General features: G+C 41.1%; 1 protein-coding gene across 5 annotated transcripts in view; it reads right to left on the bottom strand.

Moving 5' to 3' along the window:
- Positions 1-19,417, bottom strand: part of megf8 (multiple EGF-like-domains 8) — a 59,985-nt gene that overhangs the window by 8,478 nt on the left and 32,090 nt on the right. For 3 of the 5 annotated variants that reach the window (XM_017453431.3, XM_047150340.2, XM_017453432.3), the window contains 18 exons: positions 19,415-19,417; positions 19,074-19,287; positions 18,615-18,855; positions 18,364-18,496; positions 17,979-18,232; positions 16,932-17,042; positions 15,977-16,095; positions 15,395-15,632; positions 15,135-15,306; positions 14,813-14,976; positions 14,575-14,710; positions 12,916-13,147; positions 12,636-12,762; positions 10,994-11,204; positions 10,007-10,057; positions 5,087-5,301; positions 732-927; positions 318-486 (listed from right to left, as the gene is read on the bottom strand). The exon at positions 19,415-19,417 is cut by the window's right edge and continues 182 nt beyond it. In XM_017453431.3, coding sequence (XP_017308920.1) covers positions 318-486; positions 732-927; positions 5,087-5,301; positions 10,007-10,057; positions 10,994-11,204; positions 12,636-12,762; positions 12,916-13,147; positions 14,575-14,710; positions 14,813-14,976; positions 15,135-15,306; positions 15,395-15,632; positions 15,977-16,095; positions 16,932-17,042; positions 17,979-18,232; positions 18,364-18,496; positions 18,615-18,855; positions 19,074-19,287; positions 19,415-19,417 — 2,986 coding nt within the window. The remainder of the gene's footprint in view (positions 1-317; positions 487-731; positions 928-5,086; positions 5,302-10,006; positions 10,058-10,993; positions 11,205-12,635; positions 12,763-12,915; positions 13,148-14,574; positions 14,711-14,812; positions 14,977-15,134; positions 15,307-15,394; positions 15,633-15,976; positions 16,096-16,931; positions 17,043-17,978; positions 18,233-18,363; positions 18,497-18,614; positions 18,856-19,073; positions 19,288-19,414) is intronic. The other 2 variants (XM_017453433.3, XM_017453434.3) reach the window with 1 other exon arrangement.

Here is a 19,417-nt window from a genome sequence, read left to right as displayed (position 1 = left end):
GTGTGTGTGAGAGAGAGAGAGAGAGAGAGAGAATAAACATGATTTGGGCCCCAGCTTTGTTACTATTAAAAACAACTTTTCTCTCATTAAATCATATTGCATATATGTGATAATATATGTCTCATATACTTCTGCACTGTTCACCATTATGAATAAATTTGAGTTTAAGAAATCACCGTCCAATGCAAAATGTATTTGGTGCACTAAATTAAAACCAAAATACAAAACAGGCTGTACATTACCAACACACACACACACACACACATATAATTACAATACAAGTACATAAACGCAATGACCTAAGCCTTCGAGTTTACCTGCTGAGTATGTAGCCGTTTCTGCAGGTGCAGTGGTAGCCATCAGGTAGGTCATGGCAGTCCTGCGTAACATTACAACGATGGTGCCCGTTGGCACACTCATCCTCTTCTGGACAGTGCAGGAAGGACCAGCTGCTGTTCCAGTGGGGACAGAGAGATTCGCTAACACCTACAAAAGAGGTCCAGCAGAAGCCTTGATGACTACATAGTGAAAAACTAGGTAGGTGACTACAGCGTTGTGACTTCTTTTAGAGGCACATATTTCAGACAAAAAAAGGACTGAAATGTGAACTGAAATTAAAACACTGAAATGTGCAAAAAATATGTGGAAAATGTGAATCCTTGATTTATTTAGACAAAAAGGCATGCAGTACAATTTCACAAATAAGTTCACACTAAATGCAGTATACATACCATCCAGCCCTCCCTGCAGGCAGTGTCCTGCACCGTTAGCCCCGCGGGTCGCACACCAGCCACATTGTGGCCGGGCAATGCACTGGGAGCACTGGGTAAGCTGGGAGCACTGGGGAGAGCAAGAGTCTCCACCGGAGAGCAGACGACCACACTGACCAGCTTCACAGCGCAACGGAATAAACGAAGGACTCATACACTGACACACAGAGACAGAAGAATATTTTGAGGGAAGCAAAAGTTACATTTTATTACGCTTTTCAAGGTTACATTCTTTAATACATTTATTTTGTACAGTCAATTAGGGCATCCATTTTGTTCATATCAGAGGTCATTTTCAAACAATTGATTGGAGACAGATTTATTTCAACTCTAACTTACTATACATCAAGCCTGGAAGAAGTGTTTAGAGGGAGAGAATGTGTCGCAACGCACAGGTCTCCCACATGGTGAAACGCAGGAGGACCTGGGCCCGGAAGCACCCCATATAGCCCAGCGCCTCCGTGTGGCATTATCAGCCCCAGGCAAGGGGTCAAATCAAGTGGCCACATGCTTGCAAGACGGCTGACTGGGAGCAATTCGATGAGGATGTTGATAAGGTGCTTGAAGTGCCTGTGAAAGGAGAGGTGGATAGCAGGCTGCAGGCAATGACGACCATCATCACCAGTCTAGGCTTGGAGAGATTTGTCACATAGGAGGGAAGCTCAGAGGGCAGAGAAGATCCATGACATCCGGAAGGAGCTGAAGTTCCTTAAAAAGCAGCATAAGGAAGCCTGTGAGGAACAGCGGCCCCGGCTGGCAGAGCTGTGGACCATTTTGAGAAGTTTAATGACTCTGCACAGAGCAAAGGAGGCATCAGAAGGAGAGAGCCAGGAAGCAAGCCTCCTTTATAGCAAATCCCTTCAGCTTCACTAAAAAGCTTCTGTGGCAGAAGAGGAAGGGAAGCCTGACCTGCTCTAAGGAGGAAATTGACCTGTACATGCAGAACACCTATAACAACCACAACAGGCACGAGGAGCTAGGGAAGTGAGACCTCCTTGTAGACCCACCACCTCCTACCAATGGCTTTGACATCAGGGAGCCACTCCTGAGAGAAGTCCAGGAGGTTGTGAAGAAGGCAAGATCCAGCTCAGCCCCTGGACTTAGTGTAGTTCTATACAAGGTCTACAAGAGTTGTCCAAGGCTACTCAAGTGACTCTGGAAGATCTTGAGTGATCTGGAGGAGAGAAAAGGTGGTGCAGCAGGGTCTGAGGGGGTCTGGATCCCTAAGGAGGAGGTTTCCAAGACCATCAACCAGTTCAGGATAATCTCACTGCTAAGTGTGGAAGGAAAGATCTTCTTCAGCATTGCAGCCAAGTGGCTGTCAGACTTCCTAGCAAGTAACAACTACATAGACAAAGTGGTGCAGAAGGGAGGGGTCTCTGGAGTTCCAGGGTGTCTTGAACACACTGGAGTGGTGACCAAGCTCATCCGGGAAGCCCGGGAGAATAAAGGGGGCCTCACAGTGCTTTGGCTAGACCTAGCTAATGCTTATGGTTCCATCCCCCACAAGGTGGTGCAGACTACCATGACCAAGTACCATGTGCCATGTTGTGGACCCGATCCTGGATTACTATGATTAGTTCAAGATGAGAGTCTCAGCTGGGTCAGTAACATCAGAGTTGCATAATTTGGAGGTTGGGATAATTACAGGCTGCACCATCTCTGTGTTGCTGTCCCTGGCAATGAATATGATTGTCAAATCTGCAGAGCCAGAGTGCTGTGGCCCACGGACACAAACAGGGACACGTCAGCCTCCGATCAGGGATTTCATGGATGACAGTAGTAGTAGGTGGATCCTGCAAGGGCTAGACAAGCTTATCCATTGGACTTGGATGGGCTTCAATCCAGCAAAATCAAGATATTGTGTGCTGAAGAGGGGCAGAGTTATGGACAGGTTCTGCTTCAGCATCGAAGGACTACTGCTCCCAACCATGTCAGAGAATCCAGTGAAGAGCCTGGGCAAGGTTTTCAGCAGCAGTCTCAAGGATACCATGTCTGTCCAGTCTATGTGCCAGGATCTGGTCAGTTGGCTGAAAGTTGTTGATCGGTTGGGGCTCTCAGGCAAGTTCAAGGCGTGGATATACCAACATGGTATACTCCCAAGGATACTCTGGCCGAAACTTGTGTATGAAGTCTGCATCTCAACTGTGGAAACCTTGGAGAGGAAAGTCAGTGGCTATCTAAGGAGATGGCTATGTTTGCCTAGAAGCCTCAGCAGCTTTATCCTCTATAGCAGGGGTGTCCAATCTTATCTGAAAAGGGCCGGTGTGGGTGCAGGTTTTCATTCCAACCAAGCAGGAGCCACACCTGATTCCACCGATTTAATCAGTTGATCTTGGCTTTCAATAGACTCAGGTGTGGCTTTTGCTCGGTTGGAATAAAAACCTGCACCCACACCGGCCCTTTCCAGAGAAGATTGGACACCCTTGCTCTATGGGAACAACAGAAAGCTCTGATTGCCATTGACAGCTTTGGAGGAGGTAACACGGACAAGAGTGGTGTAGATGTACAGAGACTCTAGTGACCCGAAGATGGCCCAGGCAGGAGTGGCGGTGAGGACTGGAAGGAAGTGGAGAGCAGACATGGCTGTGCTGGAGGCAGAGTCATGATTGAACCACAGAGCTCTGCTGGGAGCAGTTACTTGAGAAATAACGGGTTTGGGAGTCTTTCCAGCAACACGGTACAAGGAGGTCAAGGAGAAGCGAAGGTGGATTCAGGAGGAAGTGGAGTCGAGCAGAGTGGCCAGTATGAATCAGCAGGGGGCTTGGATGAGGTGGGAGTGAGCCATGGACCGAATGGTCGGACCTATGGCGGGCAGAGCCACATCGTATCACCTTCCTGATTCTAGCAGTTTACGACGTCTTGCCAAGTCAGTCAAAACACTTCAGTTGGGGCAAATTTGAGGCTCCCAACTGCCCACTGAGAAAAAGGTACTGAAAGCCCCCCCCCCCCATCAGATTAATCGATTAATCCAAAAAATTATCGGATTATGAAAAATTATGAAAATAATCGCTAGTTGAAGCCCTAGCTGCAACTACACGAAAACAAAAAAGTGGAACTCCACAAGTTTTCTTCCCCATTAGGAGCAACTTCCAAATAACTGAAGGTGCCACAAGCATTGGTGCAAACAACTGTATGCAAATATAAAAATCTTAGGTCAACACAAACCCTGCATTGTTCAGGAACAAGGCACAAAATAGCTACCAGGGACAAACAAACTTTGTTCTGAAATGTTCAACTGAGCCACATAACATCAACAAAGGAAGTGGTGATTGAGTTGGAGGCATCAGGTACCAAATATCTACATCCACCATTAAGTCCTTCATCAACGTAGCATGCCAACAAATCCAGATTGAAGTTTGCAGGTGATCCATTGGCTTTTTGGAGGAGTGTTCTCTGGTCAGATTAAATTAAATGATAGCCAAACAGTTCAGTTTATCAGTGCTATGTGTGGAGGAAAAAGGGTGAGGCTTTTAATCCAAAGAACACCATCCCAACTATGAAGGATGGGGGTGGGAACATCATGTTGTCTGGTGTTTTTGCTGGGAAAAGGGACTGGTGCACTTCAGCAAATGGATGACATCATGACAAAGGAGGACTATCTAAAAATACTGAAGCAACACCTCAGCCAGAAAGTTAAAACCTGGTCATAACTGGGTCTTACAGCAAGATAATGATCCTAAGCATACCTTCAAAGTTCTAAGAAAATGACTTATAGACAACAAAGTGAAAGTATAGGAGTGGTAAATCACTAAGCCCTGACTCAAGTCCCAAAGAAAACTTGTGAACTGAATTAAAAAGTGTGTCTGAGAAATGAGGCCCACAAACCTGACTGAGTTATACCAGTTCTGTCAGGATGAATGGGAAAAAAAAAATTCATAAGAAGCTTGTGGAAGACTACCCCAAGTATTTTAATTAATTTCAAGCAATTAAAAGCCAATGGCACCAAATACTAACCTAAACTTTTGACCCACTGAAAATCTGATATAATAAATAAAAGATGAAAAAAATCTGTCTCTTTTATTAATTTGAAATGGCCTCTTATGGAAACAAAGTAGATACCCTGAGTGAGTTGAATGTATTTTGAATGTCTTGAATGTAATTGACAGAGGAAATGTATAGTAACATGAAATGGGTGGAGTTGTAAAAAATATTTTGATTATTAACTGGCTCCACTAAAGCATCATCAGTACATTTGATAAAATAAAAATAACCTCTATATAGCGAACTCTTGACACTTAGATCTGACCGTAGCCACCTGGGAAAGCAGCTGATGTGGTCGGTCTGGTAAATGGTAAGTGTGGGTTGCCTCTCACCTGCTGCAGAGCCATGCTCCAAAGACAGTGCTGCCAACCCCCATCTGAACCATGGGAGCTGAGACACTGGCTGCAGGTCTGGATTTGGTGGCAGGGCTCAGGGCAGGGCATAGGGGGAGATGATTCCACCTGCATGGGTGACACATTCAGTAGCGCATAGCTAAAACACGTCCAGTCATATGTTGGATTGACACTCAGAATGCGTCTGGTCTCCCCTGAGAAGAAAATGGATTTTTTAAAAATATAAACAAACAAATAAAAAATAAAAAAACATTGTGATACATAACATCAATTATATATCAAACATTCATTCCAAAAAATGGTACAATATAATGGCAGGTTATATTTTGTAGCATAAGGATCAGGAAACAGGAAAGAACCATACAGGGCTACAGAAATTAATTTCTCATTGCATCTTGAATGAATAAACTCTTATTATTTCATTCGCATTTTAATTAATTCAGCTCCCTTAAATTGTCATCATTAACCTGGTTAACACTGTAGCTGATAATCTTGTCAGCAACAGAACAGTTCCACTTAATTATTACATGATATAAATGATACAAATTCAAGCTAAGTTGAGTTGCCAACTTAGAGCTGAAATGCAGTTTCTACAAAATCTTTCTAACGGCCTTCCAATTTTATTATATTATATTATATTATATTTATCCTCTCATTTAGAAAACATAAATAAATAATTATTTTTATTATTAATTAATTATTATTATATAATAAATAAACATTTTCAGAGTTTTTTTTTTTTTTTTTTTAAACAGAAGTTCAGTGTGCTATCTCCAGATTGTAATAACGCAATGTCATATTAAAACTTGTCTAACTTGCCAGGATCCAATGATTTTCTGAAAACTTTAGAAAATCTGTATGTAGCCCTGAACATCCGAGTGAGCCATTATTCATTAATGCTTGAGAACAGCACTGTTCCATGAATATTAACTTACATTACATACCATGCATTTTTAATGTAAGTAATATCAAATCTGACACATAGATGCACATTAAAAACGTACTAATTCGATGGTAATCTGACTGATGATACAAAAAAAAAATGCATACACCTAAATCAGATTAAAGTAAACTGAAATTATCTATCCAAAAATATTTATCCAACTATCCAAATAATGAAATAATCATCATGCAAAATTTGACGACCGAAATCTATGTATTAGTTCATACCAATATAGCATGTGCAAGACAACTAGAGAAAACAAAAATTGTATATTACATACATACATATATATATATATATATATATATATATATATATATATATATATATATATATATATATATATATATATATATATATATTATATTATACACACACACACACACACACACACGTATGTGTATATAATTACAAAAGCTTCTTAAATGTTATGATCATGTTGACACTAAATGCATTTTGGTTTGAAATACATGCAACAAATAAAGTGGGGAAAATAAGGATTAGATGCGTCAACATTTTTTTCAGTAAATATATTTGCAATGAGGCTATTCACATCAAATTTTCACCGAACATCAGTATTAACTCAAGAAATCCGGAAATATAAAGAATTCACAACATTAAAGTCAGTTATATAAATAAACAAAAAGTTATGTGTAAAAAGTGGAATGACACAGGAAAAAAGTATTGAACACACTAAGAAAAAGCAGTTCTCCAAGGCAAGGTAAGGCAAGGTACGGCAAGGAACCAGCTGAAACCCGTAAGTGATTATGCCTCCCATCTGTGCAAATTAATATCAGCTGGGTTTGTAAATTGATGGTCTATAAAAAGGCTTTTCCTTACCAAGGTGTCACACAAGAAACATCTCATGATGGGTAAAAGCAAAGAGCTCTCCCAAGACCTTCACAACCTGATTGTTGCAAAACATATTAATGGATTCTTAATACAGGCATATTTCAAAACTTCTGAATCCTTCAGTAAGCACCATTGGGGCCATTATGCACAAGTGGAAGCAACAACACTCCATCATCAACCGGCCACACACAGGAGCTCCTCACAAGATTTCTGACCAGGGAGTCAGAATAGTCAGAAGAGTGACCCAAGAGCTAAGGACCACTCGGAAAGAGCTCCAGAAACACTTGGAGGTAGCAGGTGCCATCCTCACAGAGAAAACAATAGGCAATGCACTCAACTGTTCACGCTCACGCCACAAGGCACCATTACTAAAGAAAAGGCATGTCGAAGCTCATTTAAAGTTTGCTACAACTCATTTGGACAAGCCTATGAAATACTGGGAGAGTGCAGTCTGGTCAGACGAGAGCAAAATTGAACATGTTTGGAGAAGAAATGGAACTGCACATCACCCTAAAAACACTATACCATCGTACTGGCAGTCTTTATATAATTGAAGGAACGATGAATGGAGCCCTTTACCAGAATATTCTTCAGAAGAATCTGCTGCCATCCAGCAGGATGATGAAGATGAGACGTGGGTGGACCTTCTAGTATCACAATGATCCAAAGCATACAGCAAAGCAAACTCTCAACTGGTTTCAGCGAAAAAAAATAAAGGCGTTAGAATGGCCCAGTCAATCATCTGACTTGAATCCATTTGAACAAGATTTAAAGATAATAGGTTTAGAAGAATGGGGCAAAATCACACCTGAATACTGTGGCCGATTAATTTATTCATACAGGAAGCATCTTGAAGCTGTCATTACAAACAAAGTTTTCTCCAATAAGTATTAAATACATTTCAGTTAGTGTGTTCAATTTTTTTTCCTATGCCATTCCTCTTTATTACACATAACTTCATTTTTGGACTTTAATGTTGTCAATTCTTTATGTTTCCGGATTTCTTGAGTTAATATTGATGTCAGGTGAAAACTTCATGTGAATAGCCTCATTGGAAATATATTTACTGAAAAAAATGTTGACGCGTTCAATACTTATTTCCCCCACTGTATCGAAATGGAGATTTTCCACAAATTCATGTGTATAAGTAGTTCAATATATTGTTCAGTTCGTTGCTTTAAAACATAGCCTGAGAAAGGTACCAATGAATCTGGTTAGATTGGATAAAAATCACATTACACTATCTGACAATTATTATTAGTTAAATCAGGGGTGTCAAACCAATTTTAGGTAACGTGTCAAATGGGCTGGGCCGTATAATAGCAGTTTAGTAGAATGATACCAAATCAACAACTCTTCTTAAATATGATATTTATTAGATTTTATCTGAAAGGTACATATACAGTATCATCTACAAAATGCATAAATACATAGATCAGCCATAACATTAAAACAACCTGCCTAATAGGCAGTTGGACTCATTGAGACTTGGACTACAAGTCCTCTGAAGGTGTGCCGTGGTATCTGGCACCACATCGTTAGAAGCAGTTTCTTTTATTTCTGTAAGTTTGAATTGAGGCCTCAACGACTCGGACTTGTTTGTCCAGCGCATCCCACAGATGCTCGATTGGATTAAGATCTGGGGAATTTGGAGGCCAAGTCAACACCCTGGACATCCTGTCATGTTCCTCAAACCTTTCCTGAACAATTTTTTGCAGTGTGACAAGGCGCATTATCCTGCTGAAAGAGACCTAGGTATTAGAGAATACCAATGCCAGGAAGGGTTGTACTTGGTCTGCAGCAGTGTTTAGGTAGGTGCTACGTGTCAAAATAACATCCACATGAATGCCAGGACTCAAGGTTTCCCAGCAAAACATTGCCCAGAGCATCACACTGCATCCACTGGCTTGCCTTCTTCCCACAGTGCATCCTGGTGCCATCTTTACCCCATGAAAGTGACGCACATGCACCTGTCCACAAGTGTAAAGGAAAATGTGACCAGGCAACCTTCTTTCATTGCTCCCTGGTCTAGTTCTTATGCTCCCGTGCCCATTGTATGCACCTGGCCCCAGACGCAGCAAGTTATAATGTACTGTGTGTTCTGACACCGTTCTATCATAGCCAGCATGAATTTTTCAGCAATTTGTGCTACAGTAACTCTTCTGGGGGATCAGGCCAGACAGGCTGGCCTTTGCCCCCCAGGGGAATCACTGAGACTTGGGTGCCCATGACTTTGTCGCTGGTTCACTGGTTGTCCTTCCTTGGACCACATTTGGTAGGTACTAACCACTGCATACTGGGAAAACCCCACAAGATCTGCTGTTTTGTAGATGCTTTGACCCAGTCATCTAGCCGTCAAAATTTGGCCCTTGTCAAAGTCCTAACAGTTGCTCATTTTTCCTGCTTCCAACACATCAACTTCAAGAACAGACTATTCATTTGCTGCCTAATATATCCCATCCCTTGACAGGTGCCATTGTAACGAGATTTTCAATGTTATTCACTTCACATGCCAGTGGTTTTTATGTTATGGCTGAGAGGTGTAGACTTCAAGTCATTAGCAATTTTTGGTTTAACTACCGTAGTGTTACAACCTTTGTGTCACAAATCTACAAAAACAGCCCATGATACTGAAGTGCTGAATTAAAATCAATGTAGTCTGCAAAATTATTTACAAATGAAAAATGTGACAGTTGTGACTGTATAAGTATTCGCACCCATTTCTCTTAAAACCCAAAATTAGCTCTTTTGGAAAGAGACATGGTAACAGTGTCAAATTCTTAAAATTACATCATTGGCACATTTTGTCAGTAGTGGCGTGTATGGTCCCGAGTTTACAGCGCTATTTTGACCCCTAGTACAGAGAGAACAGAACAGAGACTAGCTCTTTTTAGAATTTTTTAATTAAATACGGCAGTGGCAAAGTTACGGGGGAGTCAGGGGGGCCTGGAGCCACCCATTTGGAAGTCTTGTTAACACTATTCACAAAAACCAGTTCTCGCTTACTAGGAGCTGCAGAATTGAGTGACATTGCTCAGCAACTGGTATAAAATTTTGTGAGCAATGTGTAGCCGTGTAGCAGGCTAGTTCAGTAAAGAATTTACCTTCTCTGAAACGGATGCCATGCCATGCCTTTTCCCCCTGCCACTCGTACACTGTAATTAGAGGATATAATAACATGAAATGTATTTGTTTCTGTTAAAACTGGAACGCGTTGTCAGAGTGGTGATTAGACTCATCCGAAAGTTAGCTGAGGAATATGCATGTTGCAATGATAAAACTGACAACATAAAAATGCTAACAACAATATCTGTGTACTGTACACAGTGATTATCATTAATCACAGGAATTAGAGTAGGCTTGGTTTCCTTTTTTGTCAGTCAAAATCTGAAGGCTTGTGCTGTAGTTTGTGTATGAATGAAGTAATTTAATAAAAATCTGATGAGGCAGTGGGCCATACAGACTTTTTCTTCTGTTAAAATTCTCACTTGAATAAAAGTTGCTTAAATGTCATCACAACCAAAGATTAATCAGACAGACTGTTATAATATTTCTCCTAACATTTAAAAGAAATGTTAGCTAAAATAATTTGTGTGAGTTGTTGGTTTCTCCTGAAGCAATATTTAGTCCTATTTTCATCAGCATTATGTTCACTGGCAATTTAAAATCATCAGCTGCTGGATTTAGTTGACTACTCAGTGCACTTGTGACAGCCCATTTTTGTGTTCATGTTAAGTCTATAGACTGGCAATTGTGATAGCAGTCAACTGAAGTGAATTAGGCCACAAGTAGACTCACAGAACTAGCAAAAGAACCTCTTGAATCATAATCTTTCAACTCACACTTGCAGTCGTGCAAGTTCTTTTCAGTTACTGCTGGTATTTAAGTTAAGTTTTCTTTTCAAATCTTTACACACCCTGTTTTACCCAGGCCCACCAATCGTTTGTTTCTGGCCTCGCCACTGAATTAGAGTCCAGAGGAAGATTTTAATTTAGAACAATTTCTAAATGAATTTGGTGGGCCAGATTAGAATACTATGTTTGACACCCCTGAGTTATTTAGTCTAATACAATCAGTGTGTTCATACATACCTGTGCGTTTAAACTGACGGGTCCACATACACTTCCCTGACGCTGTGCACTTGGGGCAGTCAGACGCCTCACAGCTGGTTTCAGTGCAGTTGCTGGAGAGGAAAATCTCCCTTTGGTTTATCCTGCAGTCATGTTCTGAGGTGCAACTCACAGAGCTGCTAATACATGCTCCTTCAGGACAGTTAGTGCACCACTTACACTGTAGAGTGCTCTATGTATATAATAGAATGAGAGAGAGAGAAAAAAAAAAAGACTTTACACTTGATACACTCAACATGTTATGTAGTCCAATGTGTTGTCTTGTACAGTCCCCTCTAAAAGTACTGGACTGGCAAGTCCAATTCTTTTGTTATTGCTATACACTGTAAAAATCTGGGTCACTGTCTGGATGTAGTTATTGCAAGCAAGGGACAGGGTTGGGAGGGTTACTTTAAAAATGTATTCCATTACAGTTACAAATTACTTCATAAAAAATATAGTCCAATGTAATCCAAGTATCACAATATGAAAGTAATGTAATCTGATTATTTTTGGATTACTTAATAGCGTTACTATGAATGCAGACTTTAATACACGAAAAAAGACACTATTAACATCATATAAATATATATAAATAAGACTGGCTTCACTCTGCCCACGTTTTACATTTTTTCCTACATTCTTTTGAATGTCCATGGAATAAAATAAAATTCTGCCATAAACTCTGCCATCATTTACACATTTGTATGACCAGTTAATACAAAACAATGTGATAATTAAAAATTATCTTTCCCATGGGCCATATGGCCATGGGCATTGTTTAGACTCAGGACAGCGGTCATTTGCTGCTATTGTCAAACAACGTACACAACAGCGCATCACCTTCGCGTGCTCGCTGAGAGTAGGCTAATGGTTCAGAGGCAGGAATTTGGCCAATAGTTGCTGCAAGCCTTTTATAATTGACCGATTGGTGTGCGAGAAGGCGGGAACTACAGAGAGGGGTTTAAGCTATGCAAATATGCACACACATGCTGCAGTATTACACTGTAAGCACATCATAATGAAACTAAAGCCGAATCCTGGACATTTTCTCAAATTTAGAAATCCGAGCCGGATGCTTTTTTTGAGGTCCGAAAAAGAGGACATGCGGTCACCGTAACAAAAGCATTTCCAAGAACAATGTGTGTTCATTTCTACCAAATTTACTTTGTGGAAAATGCATTTATTTTTCTACAAAATGTACCTGTAATCTGATTACTTTGTTTTTTGACATAACTGTAATGGATCACAGTTACCATTTTTTTGTATCCTGATTACCTAATGCCATTACATGTATTCCGTTACTCCCCAAGCCTGGCAAGGGATATGGAACCAAATATTAAGTGCTATTTACTTTAATTTACTAAGACCATCTGTTCCAATATTTTGCTCACTAATAAATTAGGTGGTTTGCCGACAAATAGATAGATGTAACTATCAGGAAATGAAAGCTGAACGAGGCGATCTGATCTATGGTCTCGTATTCATATTTTGATCTCAAACCCAAATGCCTTCAATGTATAGCAAAAATAAAAGAACTGGCCTTGCCGTTCCAATACTTTCAGAGGGGACTGTATGAGAATGTAGAGAACTACAGAACTCCTGTGAGCCACATCTGCGTTACCTGTCCAGTGCTGGAAAATGTTTTGGGGTGTCGGGCCAGACATTCACTGCATGTTTTTAGCCTTCGACATTGATCAGGGACACGGGGAGTGGGAAAGCATGGGGAATGGCCAATAGGACAGCCAATTCTGGGGGGGGGACAAAAAAGAAGTAAAAGAACAGTAACAACATAGGCATATTGATTGAATGTTTTGACTCCCAGTGGGCCTTTAAAAATGAACTCATTCAGTATTCAAAGTTTCAATACTTCAATTCAAACTTCTCCAATCCTCAATCTGTACCTCTCTGCTGTGTCTGAGGAAGTGCAGCTACCCCTGCACCACACACAGCTGCCTGTGCTGTTGTTACAGGCCTCGAGTGTAGGCAGAATAACACAGGGGTCAGATGGTACAGTGAGGGTAATCAAACGCCCCAGCATGACCCCGTTAAATCCACCTGATAAGAACAGGCGATTCCCCCAACTGGTCATGGCCAAGGAGATGGATTGATTAACAGGTTCACCGACTGAAGATACTGCATCAAGAAAAGAGCAAATAAAAATGTCAGTTCATTAAGAAGAATCATTTGCATTTGTCTGCAGGTAGTGTATGGTACAACTGATGCCAGAAAAACATATCAGTATCAGTTGTCAACTTGTAAGTGCACTTCAAAAGGGTGGCATCATTAGCAAGTGACTACTGATTTCCTAAGTAAATATTTGTAAACAAGTAGATAGAGAGAGAAAGTGATTGGTACATGAACAGTTTAACAACTGGTTTAACAGATACCCACTAGGACTTATTGCTGAAACTGAAAAGCATTTACACTCATCGAACACTTTATTAGGAACAATATACTAATACTGGGTAAAAGTATACAGTGCTAACACTAAACTAATACTAAACTAATACCTTTGCTCTCATAACGACCTCAATTCTTCATAGCATGCATTCCACAAGATGTTGGAAACATTCCTTTGAGATTCTGGTCCATGTTGACATGATTGCACCATGCAGTTCCTGCAGATTTTTCAGGTGCACTGTCATGCTAACTGGTAGAATCACCCATTCTACCACATCCCAAAGGTGTTCTACTGGATTCAGATCCGGTGATGTGGGAAGGCCACTGAAGAACAATGAACTCACTGATTGAGTCGACTTTTCTTTGTGACATGGTGCATTGTCATGCTGGAAGTAGCCATTAGAAGATGGATAAATTGGTGCCATGAAGGGATGCACATGGTCCACAACAATAATCAAGGCTGTGGCATTCAAGCAATTGAGATTCATGAGACCAGGCTACATTTTTACAGTCTTCGACTGTCCAGTTTTGGTAAGCCTGTGCCCTCTGCAGCCTCAGCCGTCTGTTCTTGGTTGATGGAGGAGGTGGAAACCGACATGGTCTTCTGCTGTTGTAACCCATCTGCCTCATGGTTTGACATGTTGTGCATTCTGAGATGTTTTTCTGCTCCCAACAATTGTACAGAATGGTCATCTAAGTTACTGTTCCCTCTCGGTCAGCTCGAACCAGTCTGGCCATTCTCCATTGACCTCTCTCATCAACAAGGTGTTTCCGTCCACAGAAAAGCCACTCACTGGATGTTTTTTTTTCTTTATTGCACCATTCTGAGTAAACTCTTTTGTATGTGAAAATCCCAGGAGATGAGAAGATACAGAAATACTCAAACCAGCCCGTCTGTAACCAACAATCATGCCACGAGCAAAATCACTGAGATCACATTTTTTCCCATTCTGATGGTTGATGTGAACATGACCCGAAGCTGCTGGCCCATATCTGCATGATTTTATGCATTGCACTGCTGCCCCATGATTGGCTGATTAGATAATTGCATGAATGAGTAGGTGTACAGGTGTTCCTAATAAAGTGCTCAATGAGTGTATATGTATTACAAGTAGAACAGCTGTATAGTGTGTGTATAAGGATGTTCGTGATAGGGTCACCTGGCTGTATCCATGTGTTGCAATTGATCTGATAGAGGTACACACTGTTGCTGTAATCTTCTGCTCCCGTCCGCCCTCCAACAATCACCATTGTGTCTTTCAGAAGGGCTGCCGCATGGAAGAAATGCGAGGGAGGCTGTAGGGGGAAAAGCACACTAATTAGGCCAAGAATGACCTTATTCTCAGACATTGCTAATGGGCAAAAGGTGAATTTCTTTAGACTTGTCTGTTCAATAACCTTGTTTCCCCGGGATGGGACCAGTAAAGACCAGGTGAGGTTGGGGTAGTAAAGGGTGTAAAGTTCTCCAGAAGGTTCTACTGCCTCCACATGGAAACGGTAACCTCCAAACACATATACAGCATCAGTCTGCTCATGATAGACTGCAGAATGTCCGTAAAGACCTGCGGGGGAAAACAATTTACTCCGGATTAAAACTTGTATCCACGCCAAGAGAGTGACCATCATGCCCAAGGATATTCAGCTGGAAACGTTCAAGACAAGATATAGTCTAGCTTCAAATTCAGACATGATCTTTTAGTGTCCAGTGTCAAGATTTTACCTGTAGGTGGTGTGCCGGTGTGTGGCAATACAGTCCAGTTCCCAGACTGTGAATTAAACTCTAGTAAGTGGTGATTGAAACCATTCTCTTCAGAGTATCCTCCAATCAGAAGCACAGAGGAGACTTTGCGCACTGTCAGAGTGTGACCAGCCACAGGGGGAAGCACTGAACTCTAAAAACAAAATTATCAGTTGAAAACAGATTTTTTTTAAATAATGGAAAAGCTGGAAACCTTTTAAAACATATCTAATGTTCCATACCTTGTACTCTGTCCACATCAGACTACTAAGATTGAGGCTCCATGTGTCATTCATAACACTATTTGGTGTTACCCCCCCCACCACAATCATTAAGTGGTAACTGTCTGTCTGAGTATTAGACATGTGGTCATGAATGGCGACCACAACAGAGGCATGATGGTAGCGGGGCAAGGGTCCAGATCCATCCTCCCCTGAACTGGTAAGCATCTGAGTCCAGCGGTGCTCTTGCACAAAGTACCTAAGCCAATCCACACATGATTTTAGAATACACATGCAAAAAAAGGATAAACCAATGAGTAATCACCATTATGCCATAGTGCTGTTGAATTCTCCAATCTTATTTATCAGAAGTTGTTGATTAATTTTCAGTAATAGTCTGACAGTAGTGTAAAGGTTAAAAATAGGCTGTCTTTCACTATTAATTAATGATGTGTAAATCATTATTAAAAGGAATGAAACACTTGGAAAAGAATCAACTTTCAGGGTGATAACAGTAACTTCACTTCGCACCAGGCCACATCACACATCATAATTACATCATATTGCAATCTACTTTGTCACATATCTTAAAACTGTTCATACCTGTAAACATTTCCCAGAATTCCCTCTGAGAGAGAGAGGCCACCATACAACCAGAGCGTGCCCTGGGGCCCAGAAACTAGCGAGTGCCCCATTCTCTGGAGAAACCTGTAAGATGGATTCTGTGGGCATGGAGGAGGAAAAAAAAAAAGGTAATTTGAAGATGGCCTGAATAATGTTAATGTCTATGCAGTTTTAGCACTGTTCATCATAAAAAATATCAACTTACTGTAGATGACCCAATCAATGAAATATAATACAGCTATTCATGTTTTTCATATGATACTTGTTAGACACAGTTACATATATATATATATAGACACTCTAAGTGCTTTACATAGTATTGGGGTGTAGCATCCCCCTGGATGATGCGATGACAGCCATAGTGCATCAGAACACCCACCACACACCAGCTATTGGTGGAGAGGACAGGAGAGTGATGTAGCCAATTTAGGGATGGAGATTATTAGGGGGCCATGATAGATAAGGGCCAGTGGGGGAATTTCACCTACTTAATGGGATTTTTAACAACGACAGAGAACCAGGACTTCGGTTTAACTTCTCATCCGAAAGACAGAGCTGTTTTTACAGTATAGTGTCCCCATCACTATAGGCCCCACACAGACCACAGGGTGAGTGCCTCCTGCTGGCCTCCCTAATACCATGTCCAACAGCAACCTTAGTTTCCCCCAGGAGGTCTCCCATCTAGGTACTGGCCAGGCTCAACCCTGCTTAGCTTCAGTGGGAAACCAGGCAAGAACTGCAACTTTCAGGGTTAGTCTCTCTTTTGTCAAAGCAATCCAGTATGCAAATTCACACTCTCTCTGTGTTTAGCTAACATACAGGAATAGGTATGCGGATCATCATGAATATGGCAATGGAGTCATAGATAAATTGAGGGAACACATCAGAGTTCACTCCATCTCTTCATAGAAAGGGTTTGAGTGAGATGTCTCACCACTGTGAGCTGTGTATCCAGCAGATTCTCCCACACCAGGCTGCTTGCATCTGCGAGAGACGAGCAGTCAGATCCGGCCCAGCCAGGAGTGCAAACACACACTCCAAGAGTCTGCAAGAATATAGGAGAATAAGGTAACCTAAAATTATCATCAGTGGCCTGACAAGGAGCTGTTCCTCAAGAACACATTGACAAGGTTTATTCGCAAGATCTGCAGGTAGACGTACTTAGATTTTAAGATTCCAGATCTTACCATAAGATTTTCCTTACCATAGAAAGGCTTACGTGCAGCACCTAAGTGTTTTTCACCTTAAGCTGAACGAACGTAAAAAGGCATTTATTTTCATTAAATCTCAAACATGTTATTTGGTGAACTGAACACACTTTTGACTACAATTACAATAAAGGTTACCAGCTTTCTTTCACAAATATGGAAAAGACAAGGGCCGAAAAAGAGGGGTCATAACATCTTGTCACAATGCTTCCAGAGACCACATTGCTTTTCCATACACAAATTCAAAAGCACATCAGCCCATCAATATGCTTAAACTCTGTGTCATGACACAAATGTGCTTCAGAGCAAAAATATAAACCAGGCTTCACACACTCATTCACACATTTGGCTAATCAATGCTACACAGAAAGTAACCAGAATTCAGAATCAAACCACCACTACCTGCTGCACTACCATGCCATCTTGGTTTTCTGCTGCGCTTTAATTTCTACACTTTAATTTCTACACTTTAAATCATTGATTGTTCATGAGATACATATACTGCAATTGAATATTCCCCTTCAACATATCAGTTAATAAACAATGGATTGCTCTTAAAAAGAAAGTTTCTACTTAAGTGCAATATTATGGTGTTTTACTATTTATCATGGTACCCATACAGACATTAACAAAAAAAACAACAACATTAAACTCATCACAGGAAAGTAAAAATCTAAATGGAACAGTTTATTTTCTTGCAAGGACAGTTGCAAAATCCTGCAGTAGCTGTTTATCTACTGTAAAACAAGGCACTTGTTAACATTCAATCTCACCGAGTTGCAGATGCCTCGTCCCTCTCTAGTGCCACAATCCCCTGGGCAGATGGGCCAATCACAGAGTGGTCCACCGTATCCACTGAGACACTGGCAGATCCCGCCTCGGCACTGAGCAAAGCCCTGGCATTCTGATGACCCATCAAGGCCCTCATCAAGTACTCCCTCAGTGCAACGCCGCACCCAGAAGGAGGCATTAAAACCCTGAGGATGAACCGAAGACACATTCGCCTCAAAGTAGACGGAGATCACACCTGAAATGATTGACAGAAGTTATTATAATTATAAAAAAATATTTTTTACAGCAAATTTAAAGCAGCTTCAAAGACAAAAACAGATCTTCCATGCAACTTAAAAGGTATGAAAATGTAGCAAAATTAATTACCAGATGTGGCTTCTACAGTGATTGGTTGATTACGAGTTGTGCCACAAAAAGCTCCAATCAGGTTGTGATCCGAATGCATCACACCATTGCTGAGAAAACGTGGCAAGCCATCGAATATGTACACGTATGAGTTCTGTGCAATTTTAAAAAAAAAACAACACGGACATAATTTAGAACATTTTACAATGTTATATCTTTTCTGATGCAGCATTTAATTCATGTGTTGCTTTGATATAGGATATTGCACTTACTGTGCAATGTGTATAAGAGTCTGGATGCAGGGTCAATGCCACAGGTGGGCACATCTGGCTTGGCAGGCATGGTGCCAGATCCTCAGAGACAGAGAGAACCCACAGGCAGTGTGAGAGACCATCCTGGCCTCCTGCTGATCCATGCCAACCAAGAGAGGACGAGAGGGGCAGTAAGGAGGAAGACGATGAAGAAAGGGCAACTGAGCGACCTTGACACTGCCTGAAACATGTGCCATTGTTCCTGAAAGAAAAATCAAAGATGACATTTTAAATATGGCTTTAAAATAAGTTGTATTGAATTTCCTATCCAGAAAAACCTAAGAAAAAAACATGAAATCCCCTGACCTTATTTCCTCTGCCCTTTAGTCGAATATTACTAATTGTGTACCTGTTAGCTTTTTATTTATCTTGTGCAAACTGTCAAAAATTGACAATCATGAGATAATGCTGGTGTCTCACCGGGGGTCTCCGTAGTAGCCAGGCAAGCAGAACTCGCAGTGTACTCCATGGGTATGGTGCGTACAGTAGCACTGGCCTGTTTGATTGTGGCAGAATCCCTGCAGTGGGTCACCATGCCCATTACACTCGCATTGCACACAGCCTCCTCCGCTGGCCACTGCTGAACCAAAGCTACCAGGCCGACAGTATTCACAGTGCAGTCCTGTGGTCCAATCTGGAAATAAATAAATAAATAAATAAATAAATAAATAAATAAATAAATAAATAAGGATTCCCAGTGAAGGTTCACTAATGTACACACATCATAAGAGGACAGAGAACAGAATAGAGTAGGTATTCACCCT

The sequence above is a fragment of the Ictalurus punctatus genome, chromosome 23 (assembly GCF_001660625.3).
Source record: "Ictalurus punctatus breed USDA103 chromosome 23, Coco_2.0, whole genome shotgun sequence".
NCBI lineage: Eukaryota > Metazoa > Chordata > Actinopteri > Siluriformes > Ictaluridae > Ictalurus > Ictalurus punctatus.
This window is presented reverse-complemented; position numbering and strand designations above follow the sequence as displayed.